At 37.8% G+C, this 17,046-nt stretch overlaps 1 protein-coding gene across 1 annotated transcript in view; it reads left to right on the top strand.

Annotated features, from left to right (window-relative positions):
* The window catches only part of RHPN2 (rhophilin Rho GTPase binding protein 2), a 29,752-nt gene that overhangs the window by 4,104 nt on the left and 8,602 nt on the right, over window positions 1-17,046 (top strand). The window contains exons 2-7 of the mRNA XM_015639810.3: window positions 6,042-6,157; window positions 9,367-9,495; window positions 12,223-12,298; window positions 13,274-13,351; window positions 13,989-14,113; window positions 15,021-15,187. Coding sequence (XP_015495296.1) covers window positions 6,042-6,157; window positions 9,367-9,495; window positions 12,223-12,298; window positions 13,274-13,351; window positions 13,989-14,113; window positions 15,021-15,187 — 691 coding nt within the window. The remainder of the gene's footprint in view (window positions 1-6,041; window positions 6,158-9,366; window positions 9,496-12,222; window positions 12,299-13,273; window positions 13,352-13,988; window positions 14,114-15,020; window positions 15,188-17,046) is intronic.

The following is a 17,046-nucleotide window of genomic DNA, read 5'->3' as shown; positions in this document are numbered from 1 at the left end:
CAGCACACCACCCCACTTAACCAGTAAGCTTTTGCAAAATAAATATCCCTGAGACACATCAACATACAGAACTCAGGATATTTATAATATAGTACTCATCCAGTCATGGGATCCAGTACTTGTGTGATGGACTATTAGTAGGGTTATGCCTGCCTTGTTTTTTGTTTGTTTGGGGATGTTTTTTTGTTTTGTTGTTTGGTTTTTTTGGTGGATAGGAGCATAACAAGGAAGAGATACCTAGCAAGTTCTTTTTACTCTATTTTTCCCACCTTGGCTTACTGCTTTGTAACACGTTACACTGGCCATAACTTTTTAAAGTTCTCTCACCAGTCAGAAAGTTGCAATAAATGGTAAAAAAAACCAGTTAATTTTCCAAGGTCAGCATTTCTGCAGCTCTCTGGGTATTGGCTGGCTCATCATGAAGCATCCTGGCTTCAATTTGGTATTTCTGGATAGCAGTCCACTGTGCCACACAGAGGCAGAGGAGTAGGACAGCTAGCTTAATAAATCTTTAGATTCTGATCAGTTGAACAAAGGTGAAGATTTTTTTTCCCTTCTGTGAGGCTAGATACTTATCATACAGACCAAACTGATTCAGAAAGAATGACTGTATATTAGTCCCCTGTGTCAAGGAAGAAGGCTAAAAGCAGCAGCAATCAGACTGCAGATGATGATAGGTATGGTAACTAGCTAATGAATCAGCACTTGCCTAATTAACTCTGTGAACTTCCCTCTTTTTAGGCTTTTTTCTGCAGGGCTTCCCCCCACCTGTTGTTAATGTATCAGTTTACCAACCTGCCACACCTGTCCTTCCACTAGGGTTTAGCTCATGGGGTTCTTTTTAAGTCATTAGTAGCCAGGCAACCATCAACATTAGCATTGACAGAGGAATATTTATTTGGCTATTTGTTCTCTTTCCACTTGTCTGGCAGGACAGAAACAACATAGCAATGACTCATAACCCTTGTCATCCAAAATCCACTTATTATATACAAATTCATAAAACCTGAAACAGAAAGTAGGCCTTCATGTGAAACTAAGAATCATCTGAAACGTGGTTAGTCAAGAGACAGATGCCTCTGATTAAACATGAATGTTAATTTTGCTTAGTGAGTGTTGTGACAAGTTCAAGGAGGAAATATGTATTTGGAGTCTAATACAATAATTAGTTCTTTAACTTTATATTAATCTTTGTGCCAGGCACTTAGAACTATAAAATACTTCGTTCATGGCACAAGTAGACCAGGCTCTGTAAGACCTGACCTTCCCTACCTCTTTATTAAAAGAAAACAACAACAAAATACTCAGATAAAGCTTGTGCTTCTGAAAGATCTGCAGTATATAGCTAAATTTTCAAAACATAGCTAGTGCTAACATGCAGAAAGAAACATGCATTATAGTACTGCAAGAAGGTAGGGAAATGACAATTCAGCAGGACTTGGGATTGGTTCTAGAAATACTGGTGTGAATACACTGGTTGCTACGACTGCCATTAGAACCAAAGAAGTTGTGTGCATAAGTTCCATGCATACTTCTTATTTAAACACACATGTTTAAATAGCTGGAGGATATGGCCATTTGTGTACACTGTTGGGCTTGACAGGCAGCACAGGCTGCACTGGCTGGAAAGGACTGTTTTCCTTTAAGTACAGAGGCACACCCAGTTTCAACTCTGTGTCACCTTCAGACAGTGTGGCTCATCTTAAAAGTTCAAACCACTACTCTGTAAATCATATTTATGTTAATTTTGAATACTTACTGCCATTACTCACTGTTTGGCAAACAGTCATGATTTTTGTGTTCATCATGACTGGACTTCTGGCATGAAACACGTAGAAATGCTGGTTGTGAAAGGGATCTTCTACATGGAGGAAGACAAAACTAAGCACTTGCTTGGACCTGTTTGCTAAATAACTTTTAAGTACACAGAATTTGTGCTCTATTTAAGGGGTATCTTTCCCAGTCTTTCTTGAGGGTTTATTTCAGATACTGGTTATTTTTACTATCCTCTACACAGACTTCTACCCATTGGTTTTATACCAGCTTGATTACAATAGAGCCTGCAAATGAAAACAAATTAGCTGAGTGTCCTCACCCCTCTGTACAGGACATGTAAAAAGCAGCATTTTCCAAAAAGTAAAATACTAATTCCTTACAGGCTTTGTGAAGTTAATGGGAGCCATATGCTTGCAACAGGTGAGGGTATCCTGAAAACAGACTTCTCTATCCATAAGAAGCCTCTTACCAAAATTGTCACACTTGCAGGCACACTGGAGGTTATACAGATCCCTTGGTCTGTCGGTGCCTTGTCCTGTTCGGGCCAAGGGCTGGTTTTCCTTCCTACAGAGAATAGTGCCTGTGGACCTGAAATGCAGGGAAACACCTCTTACACTTTTTCTCTTTGCAGAGGGTTTCAGATCACTGCAGTTCTGTACTCGTTCACAACTGTGGGAGCTTGATCAAAAGTTCATTAAAATGAAGAGATCACTTCTATGAGCTTCATGTGCTTGGGGAATTAGGCTATTGATCTTCCTGAGGAATTTTTCAGAAGTGAAGCTGTAAAGAAGTATTTGAATGATGTCATCAAACATGTTTGGCACACAGAAAGGGCCAGGGAGTTCTAAGAGGAAGCTGCAGCTTTATAGAAAAAAATGAAGGGCAAGGCAAGGATACATTTTAGAAGGATGCTCGAACTGATTGGTCAAGAAAGAAGTTGGAAGGAAATACCTGTGCATAGAGAGATAATAGGTCTGAGATGAGAAATAAATACTCAAAATGAATGCAAGAACAAGAGGAAATAATGGGTGAGGTTCAAATGAAAAATGGCATGGGTAGAATGGAAGGTGATAAGACTTTGAATAGCAGTAGTAGAAAAGATTATATGACACACAATGAAGGAAAAGCAAAGTGGGGAAGAACAGCTGCATCCCAGAAAAAGAACCAGACTAAGAAGAGAAAGCAAGTTGTGGCTACAAGACCATATTGGACACTGAAGTGTGTGTCTTGCTTATGTCTTTGTGTATAATTGTGTGTAAGGGAGCATAAAGTATTTGGTAGTTAAAGGACTACTTTTATTCTGAGATGAATGAATGAGTTTGCTGCCTGTCTGTATTCCCTCCAGTGAAAAGTTCATCCGCTGTGTGTGTTGTGGTTTGACTCTGGCCACAGAAGTCATTTGCTCTCTTGCTCTCAGCTGGGCAGAGAAAAGGGAGGAAAAAAAAAAGGAATTAATGAAGAGTTAATGAGTTGAGATGAGGACTGGGAAGAAAACATTCCAAGGGCAAAACAGGTTCAAATTTGAAGGTATAAAATAAATTTATTATTGACAGAGTCAGAGGAGGATAATGAGAAATAAAATAAGCCTTTAAAACACCTTTTTCACCTGCAGCCCCTCCCTCCTTTTCACTGCCAGCACATGGAGACAGGGTGTGGGGGTTTTGGTCAGTTCATCCCTTGAGATCTTCTGTTTGCTCAGGGAGAGGAGTCTTTGCTCTGCTGTGCTGTGGGGTCCCTCCCACGGCCAGACAGTCATCCCAAAACTGCTGTGGCATGGGTCATCGTCCACAGGGTGCAGCTCTCTGAGGAGAGCCTGCTCCAGTTTGGAATCAAGGGCCCACTCTCTCTATTCGGCTCTCCCACTGCATCCCAGCTCTCTCTGGCATCCACCCGCTCCCCTGTGAGCCCTTTCCCACGGGCTGTGAGTGGATCCCTGTGAAATCCCCTGTGGATTTCATGCTTTCTAAAGGTTTGTTTCACCGTGGGCCTCCCCAGGGCTCACAGAGGAATCTCAGCTCCGACTCTTGGAGCACCTCCTGCCCTCTCCTTCCCACAGGCCTTGGTGCTGCCACGTTGTTTTCCCTCCCTTCCTCCTCTCCTCTGACTAGAAGAGAAACTGCTGCTCGTGGGTGCCATTGCCAACAAGTCCCACTAATTCAAAGACTCTTGCAGGATCCCACAGTGCTAAAAGGTTGATTTTTAATCAAGGTTTGGCATCAGACAATTGCTCGCCATGTTTCCGCAGCCCGGCCCTGCCAGCGCTGCTCGGGCAGTGGCGGCTGCAGCAGTGCTGGAATTATTTAACACCTCTCCTCAAGTGGGACACCGGGAAGGAAAAGCCAGTCCTGCCCTTCTGCCCGTGGCAGGGCTGGCCAGGGGCAGCCAGGCTGGCACAGCTCACCGTGGCACCTCGCCATCCCTGGAAAAAACCGCGTGTGCGCCATTTGGTTTTCTTCTTAAATGTGTCATCACAAAGGTGTTACCAGCATCTCTAACTGGGCCAGCAGCGTGTCCATCCTCAGAGCCAGCAAAGATTGGCTCTGTCAGACGTGGTGGAAGCTTCCAGCAGCTTCTCACAGAATCTACCCCCTCCCCATTGCTAAAAATCTAGGTGGTACCAGATCAATGCGAGGTGCCAAGCTCGCTGTGAGAGCTTTGTCAACGAAGAGAGCCGTGGGCTTGTGCTGTGAGTGGTGTTTCAATGCAGTAATTCAGTGTGGTGTGTTTTCTGAAGTCACCTGCCAAATGGTGCTCCTCAAGATGTTTGCACAAGCTTCTTGTCATTTTGCCTATTTGTTACAAACTCTTTAAACTAGATATGTAAAATTAACGTTATTGGGCTGTGTGCCTTCTCAGTTGAGCTAGAGTTTCATCAGCTCATTTGTTGTCAAGTCAATTTGCTTTCACTTGACAGCACTAACAAGAACTGAACTACAAATACATCATCAGAATTTCATGTTCTATTTAAATACTTTTGTTTTGCTGGTATGTCATTGCTTGACCACACATAATTAGAGCTTGTTAATAGACTTCTAAATGCTCTTATAAGAAAATCAAATTTTTCTAGTCAAAACTAAGAGGGAGAGGTCCAAAACAGTGCATAATTTAGTGGCTGGAGTACTTGAAAGAAGATTCAGAGAGGTCTGAACCTCCTTCTTGTGTAGTGACACAGTAGTACCCTGATAAGCTTAGTAATGATACCCAGTGAGGCCACTAAAAAGGACATTCTTCATTTAAGGGTAAGCCTTAAAACAGTGATTTTATAGGCTTTGGAATTATTAGTTAAGGCTAATGGTTAACCAGCAAGGATGTGCTGGTGGGCTCCGGGTGTTGAGATTCAAAGGCATTTGTGCTTTTTTAAAAAGGGGTGGCAGAGGCAAAGAATAGATTGTGAAAGGGAGATTTCTAACATATTTTAAAAAGGTGTTAACATTGGGTTTCCCTGAAACAACAAAAAAAGACAAACATGCAGTTCTATACATCTGTAGCAGTTTTAGCTTATCAGTGCTCAGAATACAATGGCTCAGTCCTGCTCAAACACAGGTTTCAGCAGTTTGAGTCTTGTACTTGTGTAAGGTATGCATTCTTGTGAATTCCAGATTTCACACTTTACTTTTTAAGAGCTTAATTTGATAAGAGTCTGAAGGTATAATTATTTTACCCTGTTAAGCTCTACTTTGGTAAATTTGAGGTGTGAAGCCAGGAGCCTAAGGAAGGAGGGGTAGGAATTGTACTGAAGGTCTGAGCTACCAGAAGGAAAGATCAGAGATCCCAAAACTGGGAGCAGGTTTTTAAGCCCCAAATTATGAGCACCACACTCTGTTTTGGACAGAGCTGTATTTCAAGGCTGCATATATCCCAGTATGGAACTGATATTTTGCAGGGGTTAAGCAGAAGCTTTGATGGGAGTTGCTGTCTTGACTACAGATACTGTTTTCATAAAACCCCAGAAACTTACTAACATGCTGTCAAATTTGGTTGCATTTGCAAAATATCTGGAAAATATTTTTAGGAGAGACTGACTCACATGTGTACTTAAGATTTAAAACAAGTATTTTTTCTGGATTTTGATGTTAAAATGTACTGTGGTCATGGTCTCTCTTGGTCTTGACAATCAAGTTTGAGACAAGAAATACTGTCATTGATATCAAGGTAGCTAATTTGTATTCATACAGAACCTATGCTATTAAAGTTCATTTAAATTCAATATTAGTCACTCTTAAGTTTCTTCCAAAGCAACAAAAAACTTGTTTTCTTAATTCTAGGGATGTAATCCTCTTGCTGAGACTGGACGAAGCAAACTGCAAAATCAAAGAGCTGTTCTAAACCAACAGATCTTAAGAGCAGTGAGAATGAGAGCTGGTGCTGAAAATCTTTTAAGGTATGTGTCATACTTACTTAGTTTTCTTGCCCAAGCAACAGCTGTTTAATTTTCTTTTAATTTTTTTTAAAAATCTTTTTCTCTTAATTTTCTTTTAATTTTGTTGAAGTCTTTTAGCTGTTGTATTTTCTCCTTTTTTTTTTCCCCAAACATGCTGCATCTCTTACTGTAGAATGATTTGTGAAGCTCCCTGAATTTTTTTCAAGCTGTAGATCTAGTGTCATTACTTGCTGTCAAGTGCACTTTCAGTCCTGCTATGTTGTAGTAAATGAGCTGAATCTTAGACTTTCTTAGGTTGATCTCTTTTTTCAGCTTTATTGCCAATGATAATGGCAAGTGAACCTTGCTGAATATTGAAATGAGTCCTTTTTACTCCTCAAATCAAATAAAGGTATTGCCACTATGCTGTTGGCTTTTTCCAAGATCCTTTAGTTCTGTGCTGCACAGTAGAAAGGACCATCCACTGCCTTCTGTACTCCATGTAGTAATGAGATAGGAGTAGCAGGGTAGCAAACATGTAATTTGAGCTGGGCTACCACCAGTTGCCACCAAATTCTCCTACAGTTTGAGATTACCTCATCTATTACATTTTCTTTTAGGGTATGTTTTCCTATGTGGCTGTTCCCATAGGAATAGCCTTATGTTGACCCTGTCTTAAGGCTGTTACATCCTGTGATTAACTGTTTGGCAAACAGCCTGTAGGTTTCCAATCTTACACAGAAGAACTGAAAATTATCCCAATTCTCATCTGCAATAGTTTTCTGTAGTGTCAGTTTCTCTGCAACTGGAGCAACAATGGGTCTTCAAAAACTAAACCTAGTAAATTTACTTAAAGAAGTGAAAATAAATTAAATTTTCTTAAACTTGTCATTAATCATTAGGTTGCCTATTGTCTGTTACCTGCTTTTATCTCCAGTCTTGCAAAAGATGTGACAGGTTGAAAACTTAGGTAATTTTAGCCTCTGTGACTGACTTAAGTTTGCTTTGTTTTCTTGTAATTGACTTAAGGAGTGAGATTAGAATTTTACTACTTTTTGTATGGTTAGCAAAATTATTATACCTTCTTTTGAAACAAAATGCTTCATTCAGTTGATGTTTCTGCTTGTTGATTCAGGGGTGTTTTGGAAGGGCTAAAGAAATGAGTAAGATCTAATGTGAAAACTGGTAATGTTTAACCCAGATATCCTAAAGTTCTGTTTCTGATGCCAGTATTAACTGCTGAAGTACTGAAGTTGCTATTTACAGGAGTGGGAACTAAATCTATTTAAGAGTAGAGGAACAGACTTGTTTTTAAGATTTTAGAACTCTAAAATGAATTTACACCTGTTGAACTACTAAAACTTGTTAGTTCTTTGAAAGAAGCAATTTTAACAGTAACCTGACCACTAGACAGTTCACATGACTGGTTTTATCTGCAGCCTCCCAAAGAAAAATGTAAACAAGCTTTATGTTTGCAGATTCTATTTGAATTTCATCAAGCTCTAAAAGAAACAAACCAATTGCTGTCCACAAGAAGCCTCCTGGAGTAGGATTTAAGAAAAAACTGGAAATGCAGGTTTCTTTACTTTTGGTTGAAAGCAAGCACTAGGCTTGAAGCACATGATCCATAGAGTGCAAAGATTTTTGTTCTTAGAATTTCTAAAAGTCACCCTCTCCTTTTTATTGTCTTTTGCTCTGGAAGTTGAATTAAAATTAAATTCCATGTAGAGTTATGTGAATCTTGACAATATCACATTGCCCCTGTTGCTGTCTTTGGCTGGTTGTTAATAAAAGGGATGTCTACAGTGTAAAAAACATGAAATGGTAATTATATTAAAGTGATATGAGTGTTAATAGCAATAGAGCAAATAGAGAAGTCAATCTGGGTGGAACTTTAGGGTTTCAGGTAGAATCCCTCCTGTGGAGGATGGTAAGCTAGACCAAACATGGAGCCTTAATATATCATAATTAAAGTTCTTGTAGCATCAAAACTTGCCCATTTATCTGTGTGGTGCTGCCATTATCAAGGAAGACCCACCTCACCATTTCTTTGTATCCAGTTTGGCTTATGAAAACAACAGATGTTAACATTGCTTAATTTAAACAATCCAAGGTGTTCAATAAAGTGCAGCTTAGAAAAGTCACGGATAACTCAATTATAACATGAAAAACTCAGAATTTAAGTCTTGGAATAATTAGTTCTTTATCAAGGTGCTCCATAAAACTGGAGAACTGCTCCAGGTGGAACCTAGATTTATGAGATGGTTGTTTATAAATATTTATGAAGGTGAATTTTGACTTAAAACAAAGGTAAATGTAAAATGCTGCAAATTTAGGTTTGTTATTGTCTTAAGATTCAAACTAATATCTTACGCATGGATACCTTTTATCTTAAACTCATACCTGTGGATTTACAGATACAGATGATTTAAGTATCTTGAAAAGTGTAATATTCTAATAAAATTGTCAGTATGGAGAAGCAGGTTAGAAATTTGTGATATAAATATTGTGTTATATATATTGTGATATAAATACACAAATAAGTAATCACACAGAAATGCTATGGGGGGTTAAATACTAACATCCATTGTGCTTGCAGTTCACAGTGTTGCCATTTAAATACATAAATGGCAAAGGAAACAAGCAAACAAAATTGTATTTACATCCAACAAAATCAAATTGTAGAGAAAACTGTCATGTATTTAAAAGATCTGGTTGAAAGTTACTTCTTTCTGTATTAACTTTTGGGAGAATTTTCTTTTATCCTCAAGATCAGAAGTCTCAAGAGATCTTTATTCAATTTATAAGGTGGGGAAGTCTGTTGTTGAAGAATGTCTCTTGACTCCTCCAACCTCTATGCTCCCATCTTCTTTAATTGGGGAAAAAAAAAAAATCACATAATCTGAAAATAGGATAGTTATTCAGTTTAAGATGCTTTAATTTTGTTGATAAGTGCATTTGAAAGTAAGCTTGACCCTTAATCATACACAGAAAATTGTGCACATAGGAAATCTTCTGTGGCTGCATGCTGTTATCAGGAAACTATCCCAGGCACTCTCTTGACAGAAAAACCTAATAAATTCTGAAACATGAGGTCTTGTATCATCTCTTGAGGAGATAAAAAGAAATCTTAAAAATGCTAAGAATGCTTGCATTGAAGGTTGAAGGGGGTCAACCAAGCTTGGAGAAAACCTTTTCCTCAGCAATAAAAAATTGTTATGTCTCTGCAGAGCAACCACCAACAACAAAGTACGAGAGCAGGTACTACTGGAACTGAGTTTTGTAAACTCAGACCTGCAGATCTTAAAGGAAGAATTGGAAGGACTTAATATCTCAGTAGAAGTTTATCAAAATGCAGAGTAAGTATAAAGCTAAGTTATTCAATTATTAACAGATCTTCTGTTTACCCTTGAAAACAAAATTGTTTCTAGGTGAGTGTGAATGTTGGACACTAATCATGTGAAAGAACAGAGTTTGATAGGAAGAGAACATACTTGATGGTAGATTTGTTGACTAAGGGTTAGCCTGCATATTTGTCCTTCTCTTGGGAAATGCCACTAATCCTTGGATATGAAGTTCCTTTGAAGAATATTGTGAGAATTGCAAGCTCTTGGGGCTATGCTGCAAACAGTTGGCACTTGCCACAGTTTCCAGTTCTGGGGTGGCTGATGGGCTCGGTGCACTCTGGAGTGACCAAACTTAGCCATACAGTAATATCTGCTCAAATCTGCATGCAACAGTCCCCTCTAGCTGGAGAGCAGAAACACAATGCTGGTTTGATGTTTGCAGCAGACTAGGTAATCTTGAATGTGTGCCCTTCAGTGACACAGAAAAACACAAATTCTTTGGCTAAAGTAGAGGAATTTTTAGTAGATGAAGTTGGATTTTTTCCAAGACATTTTTCTCCACTTTGAAGTGCACATTAATTTTTAAATGCAAAGATAAAACTTCAAAATTAAGGAGTATTCATTGCCTGCATACTGAAATTATTTCTGTATCAGTTATATGTCTTGTTGCTCCTGAAACTAAATATTTACAATTTGATTAGCAGCAGCTCAAGGTACAAATTGAAATGCTTCATGTGATGGGGGTACAATTTTGGGTCCCTCTTAGCACTGTTCTCAGTTAGGTGTTAAACTTCCAGTTGGGTTACAAGGAATTCTTAATGTAAAAGGATGAAGCACATTTCCAGAGGTAACTTCCAACTGAATGCTGACTTGATGCAGAATATCTATGTTGTAGTTTTCTCAAACAGCAATTTGTGCTAAACTTCTTACCCTCCACTCCCATGGCAAACTTTGACAACTCTTTGATGCGGAAATATTTTGGGGTTTTTTGGTTGGTCTTTTTTTAAGATTTGAGTTTCTTTTTCAAGATTTTACTGGTCTTCATAGATGCATGTGGGCACAGAGAGCAGTTACAGCTGTGGAAACAAGAGCAGGGCTCCACAAGTGCCAATTCTTGTTCTAGCTAAAGAATATTAAATGTATTTGGATTCTCACTGAAGGATGGGCAGTAGGTCAGACAGGATGGGCAGACAGAAGCCTTGAGGCTGGACAGCAGTATGCTTGTTATTCTCTCCTGATCCTGCTTTTCCAATCTATTTTGAATGGTGTTTTGCCTTTCTGATGCTTTTCATTCTAAGCTCTAAATGCTTTTTATGCTTCAGCAGCTAAAATAATTAATTTCCCTGTAACTGCTCTCCAGCCTTTAACAGCAAGTAGCTATTAATAGTTGTTCTTTGACTATTGTGCATACTGTTGTCACCATAAGGTCACACCCATGGTTTACTGTATTAGCCTGTATTGTGTTAAAACAATCTGAAGGGTTGGCCCTCCTGGTACTTGCACACATCTCATCCATCTCTGGATGGAGAAGTGTGATGCTATTTTTAGTTATTTTTAGTCAGTTCTGGAAAGCCAGGATCACCTCCCTAACTTTCAATACTCTCATGATGTTGGTTCTATGGGTGTGGCACCTTATCTATGGCAAAAAAAATTAATTTCCTTTGAATGACCAATGCTGACGTCTACAGGGACTGTGGATGGTACTAGAATGGATTAAATCAGTAAGTTAGGATTTCTTTTCCATGTATGTCACTTCTTTTTGAGGAAAAAGTCTTGATACAATCTGTAGTAAATGTGTTGAGGTTTCTTCTAAAAGGCTCATCAGAAATCAGATCATTTGCACCACTTGAAATGGTGTTTTAGCTCTGGATCCTGGAAGTTCTTTTCAAGATAGCAGAGCCAGTTCCTGGATCATGAAGGACTCTTCCTCTGCTTAGGAAGCTGCCTTCCTCCTGCCACCTTCTCTAGATGGAATTTTTACCAGTAAGAAAGCTGGTTTTGCTGACAAGACCATAAATGAATGTGGGATTTTGTAGTTGGTAATGGAATGCTCTAAACAATGAATAGACAGTCAAAAAGTTGTTTTCAGGAAAAATGAAAATATTAGATGAACTTTATAATTGCTTGATATTGATCTGTTAAATCTACACAACAAACTATGTATCTGGAAGCAATTCTGATTTTTTTTTTTTAAGTCAGTTCTCATCCTTATTGCCCTTTGTTATTCTAGAGGTTGACTTGTCTAGAGGTTAACACCTAGCATTGTCTGGAAACCAAGTAGTTCTTGGACCTCCTGCTCCTGGACCTTTCACTGTGAAAGCTGATATACTTTGGCCCTGCTTCTCTTGTGTTACAGACATAGCTACTCCACACCAAACCACTGGTAAAATACTGATTATAACTACTGATACTTATCATGGCTCTTAACTGTGGCAGATCTCCTAGCACCTGTGGAGCTAAATTGCAGTAAGGCAGCCTTTTAGAGACTCCTTTTCTTTGCCTGAAGGAAAAATAGGCTTAAATGAAAGAAAAAAAAAACATGCAGGCAAGTAGCTTTCTTCACTCTCTTCTTGAGAAGTATGGGCCATTAGGCAGCTTTTCTTGTGCAGGAAGGAACTGTATACTTTTCTCTTTACCCCATCAGTGTATGAACTTCTGTCATCAAATAACACAAAAGTCACTGTAACAGGAGCAGGAAAAAAAAAATTTGATTTTTTTTGTTTTTTTTTTTTTCCATAGAGAGACTTTCAGTATTCCCTTGGTACCTCTTGGCCTAAAGGAAACCAAAGATGTAGACTTTACACTCCCCCTCAAGGTAAATTTTACATGCACATTTCAGAATGAATAGTTAAAAGAAATAACTTCCATTTCAGATTTGTTTACAGAAACAGAAGTAATTTAGGTACAAATTAATTTTTGTTTTGCCCTAAAATCAAGATCATGACATGTTAAAAATTAACTACCAATTATTTGGGTCATTGCTCCTACCTAATTAGGACAAAAAGTCCAAATATAAGAAATTCCTCTTTGAAGTCTAGAGTTAAACCAAAGAATAAAAATTCCTTCCATGGTTTTGTTTCTAATAAGAGTATTGATTACTGATGTAAGGGTGAAAGGAGGTATTAATGAAGGTTTTACTCAGCATAATGTAGTGCTACACCAACTTACACTAACCAAGATAGCTCAGTAGGGAAGCAGTGTTGCAGCATTAACACTGCTTGTTTCTTGACTAATATACTTTGCTTGAGCCATCTTCTGTATTTTCTGACCTTCTGTGTGTTGTGCAATATAAATCTTTATCTCAGGGTAAACCATCTTGTATCACTGTAGCATTTGTCTCTATTTTTATTTCTGTGGGTTAAATTCCATGGTCAGATCGTGGTACCACTTCATGTCATTGCAGCTTTGTTATTTTAAGTGGAATTGCCCTAGTATAGCTCACAAGAAGTTGGCAGTCTCTTTCTGTTAAGTTTTTATGGTCACTTGATCCTCTTGTCATTTTAGATAACAGGGTTCCTTTGTCCCTGTCAAAACCACTAAGTGTTGTTTTAAAATCAATTGGAGCTAATGTAGCAGATGTTTGGTTCCTTTACATCACAGTGAAATTTATCTAAGATATCAAATCATAATTCTACTGTCTTATTGTAGTCTCATTGCTATATGTTACTGTACTATTGACTAAAAGGGAGTAGACACTGTTCAGATCACAACTGAATCAATTTCATACTGTTTGTAACTGCAGAAAAAAATAGGCTAATTTTAGATATTCCGATTTTTTACCTTTTTTAAGGACTTTATTCTGGAACATTACAGTCAAGACAGTTCAGAGTATGAAGATGAAATAGCAGATCTCATGGATCTGAGACAAGTAAGTTCAAGTATGGAATGAAAATATGACATTTTTTACTTAGAGCTTACTATATTCTTATTAATTTCATTTCTGAGACATGGTGCATGAATCTCCATTGTCCAAGAGTTTTACAATCTGAGTAAAGAAAAAGCGAAGAAACAGATGAAGTTATGCAAAATTATTGAGCTATTGGTGTAACTTTGTAAATTTCATTAATCCAAGACTTGTCTATTATTTTTTAATTCATATTTTCTTTTTTTTATTTTAAGTATTTTATATTTAGCAGGAAGAGTGTTGAAGTGGTAAAATTTTGTAGTAGAATGGTGGGTATTTCTAACTATTGTTTGTTTCCTGCACTATGCTAAAAACATAAGCCTTCTCTTTAGCTTTCATAAAATACCTACAATCTTTTATTTAATAAACTTTGAGACTTGCCAAACACATTCTTTTTGCTTTTTTAAGGGTTATGTGCTGCTTGTGTGCAGCTGAAAAACTTTTGGCATGAATCCATATGTCTTTAAGCTTACTGTTCTCAGATTCCACACATTTCTATGATATGCAGAAGGCCAAAGGAAGCAGAGCTTTATCTTTGGGGTTTCAGTATTCATCCTGTAACTCAACAGAATGCACTTCATTTTAATCTGTTGTATTTAAGGCCTGCCGCACTCCTAGCCGAGATGAAGCTGGCATTGAGATGTTGATAAGCTATTTCCTGCAACTTGGTTATGTAGAAAACAGATTTTTCCCACCCACCAGGCACATTGGAGTTTTATTTACATGGTAAGTGTGTAGTTCAAGTTTCTCTTGGTACTTTTTTTTTTTTCTCCCCAGAACATTGGTTAATCATGAACTGTTTTTTAAGCTGATGTGAGTGTGTGCCTCCTCTTGAATCCCTGCAGTGTGTGTTGACAATTTTTTTATATTATGTTTTTATTTTTTTTTTTAGTTAAGAGGAAACCCAAATACAGTACACCCTTTACATGCTTAGTGTGAAACCATTGGCTAGATTATGATTTGGGCTACAGGTTAGCACAAGGCAGAAAGAGAGAAAATGATCTTCATTTTGGACAGCTACAGATGTTTCCAAATTCTGAACCTAGGTGTACAAAATGAGGACAAGCAATGGGGTCAAACCTTAACTCCCCTCCTTCAATTTGTTAAGGCCACTTGGGCCAGAAGAGAGAAAGGAGCGACTTAACTTTTTGTAAGGGAGTATTTACTACATCAGTGAGCAAAATTTGACTCTGAATTCAAAATTTTTATGATGAAAAAAGATGACTACCATGTAGCCAAGAGGAACTGGTAAATTTCTAGTCAGAACTACAAATAGAAACTTTAAACACCAGCAGTAGAGGATCTGACCATGCTGGTGGTAGACCTTTGGCAACATCTAAGAGAACATAGCAGCACATATGGATACTTCCCCAGTGTGCTCTTCACCTCTGATGTTTTATGAGCACTTCTGAGTTGTAAAACCTGCTGAAAACTGTCTCTAATTAAGCTGTTCCCTGGCTTGCTTTAATTATGTGGATTGTCCTTGCGGAACATAATGGTGTTTCTGTTCACCTTCATTTTCACTGTAGCAGAACAGTTAAGAATTCCACTACTCATTCAGAAAAACAATGAAAGTACTTGTTTTTTCAATGGACTCTGCTAATCTTAACACTTCTAATGTTTGTTCCCCAAGGTATGATTCCTTCACTGGTGTCCCAGTGTGTCAGCAAAATCTGTTGCTTGAAAAAGCTAGTGTTTTATTCAACATTGGAGCTCTCTACACACAGATTGGAACAAGATGCAATCGTCAGACCCAGGCTGGACTTGAAAATGCTGTTGATGCTTTTCAGAAAGCTGCAGGTACACATCTTAAAATACTGGAAAGGTCTTCACATAAATGTCCCCAGTCTCATTCTGATGTTGTAGAGATTTCTGCGTTTCCTACTGGCCTGATGACACAAAAAATGAGGAATAGGGACATTCAAGAGGCCTAGTGAAGAGCTCAGGTGACACTTTAATTCAAAACCTGGAACTGCTGTCTGAACATGCAGATAAGACAGTGAATACTGTGGTTAATGATTACTGAACTGCAGTTCAGAGGTCAGAGTTATAGCACTAACATTAACTGCTTCATTCCTTGTTTCACTGCCATAACTGCTTTTACCTCAGTGACAGCACATTGGTGTCAAATCTCTACAGCAGCCAATTGACAGGTTTGATAAAAACCCTGTAAGCCTAGTTTTCCATATGAGTCTTAAAAATTAATCTTGCTTTTTCCTCTGGTGAAAGTTTCAATTCACTGGAAGTTGACTACCTATTTTCCATACATTCCAAAGGCAAACAGGTTCAAAATAATCTATCTCTTTCCCAAGCAAGGAGAAATAGAAATTGTAATAAAGGAAATACTATCTCTTGAACTAACATGTTATAAAGTCTTTTGTTTTCATTGGGGGCTTTTAAATAGATTTTCAAGTTTGTTTTGTAAGTATCATCTGTGCTACACATAATATTTAAAGACATGTCCTTTGTAATTAAAATGTACTGTAAGATTTATTTCTGCACTAACATCTGTGACTATTGGTTTGCACTGTATGGGTAGCTTTATCAGCTAAAAGCTGTGGAGCACAGAGTTGAATTTTCATAAATCCCCTCCTTTCAATACACAGTTATCAAAAAAACGTGTAGTATTTCTTCATGCTTATTTAAAATAAACAATTTCTTTTTCAACCTTTGTATTTCATCTTAAAGAAATTTCAATAGTTGGGAAATTCCTCCATTTTACTGCTGCTCCTTCCATTTTGCAAATTAAAAAAAAAAAAAAAATCACTGCTTTTCACTTCAACATGTTTGCAGAACAGAATTAATGCAAAACTGGAAGGGTGTTGTTTGCTACCACAGTTACCTTTGCAGGGCCCCAAAGCAACATGCTGAGGAAGCATTTTATTGTACCTGTGCATGGTGCAGTAACACTTGATTATGTTGGCACAGGCCTGATACAGTCTGTATTAACTGTTTCCCAGTGCTGAATTGAAGATGTTGCACAGAACTTATCCTCAACATAAACAGAAATACGTTGAGAACGAAAAAACTATGTTTTTTTCCTCCTATACTTTTAGTTCCTTTCAGTAGGGCACTCTATCGTACTTGGAATATGCCTAGTAAATTTGGGATTAATTTTTTTAGTGCAAAAAGCTAGGGATAACCATGTTTCAAATTTGATTAATGGTATGTTAAAAATTCAGCTACAAGTGTAACATGGAAAATCAAAAATCACAGACACCATATAGCAGGAAAATACTGCACAACATGGCCAGAACTGAGTGTAGTGGCAAGAAGTAAGATCACAGAAGCTGGAATACTTAACAGGCAGAGGTCTGACTGTTACACTTCTGCAGGACTGTCAGCATTAGCGAGCTAGGTGAACTCACTAAACCAGTTGGATAACATGCCTGCTGAAGCTTCCATCCATGAAACTGTTCCTTAGTACTGCACTACAATTAGTGTTTGTTCTAAATCTGATCTATGATAGAAATTGCTAATATTTTAGTGGAACCAAATGTCTAGAGAAGAATATTTTTACCCTGTTAAATATATTTATATTTATATATGTATAAATAAAAATTCTTGTTTACAGGCATGGAACGGAGCTTTCATTGGGACACACAATGCACTTAGCAGCCTCTGAAGATTAATATTTAATTAAGTTTATATGTTTGTGT

Source organism: Parus major, chromosome 11 (genome assembly GCF_001522545.3).
Source record: "Parus major isolate Abel chromosome 11, Parus_major1.1, whole genome shotgun sequence".
Classification (NCBI taxonomy): domain Eukaryota; kingdom Metazoa; phylum Chordata; class Aves; order Passeriformes; family Paridae; genus Parus; species Parus major.
The sequence above is the reverse complement of the archived record's forward strand: the minus strand, read 5'-3'. Positions and strand labels throughout refer to the sequence as shown.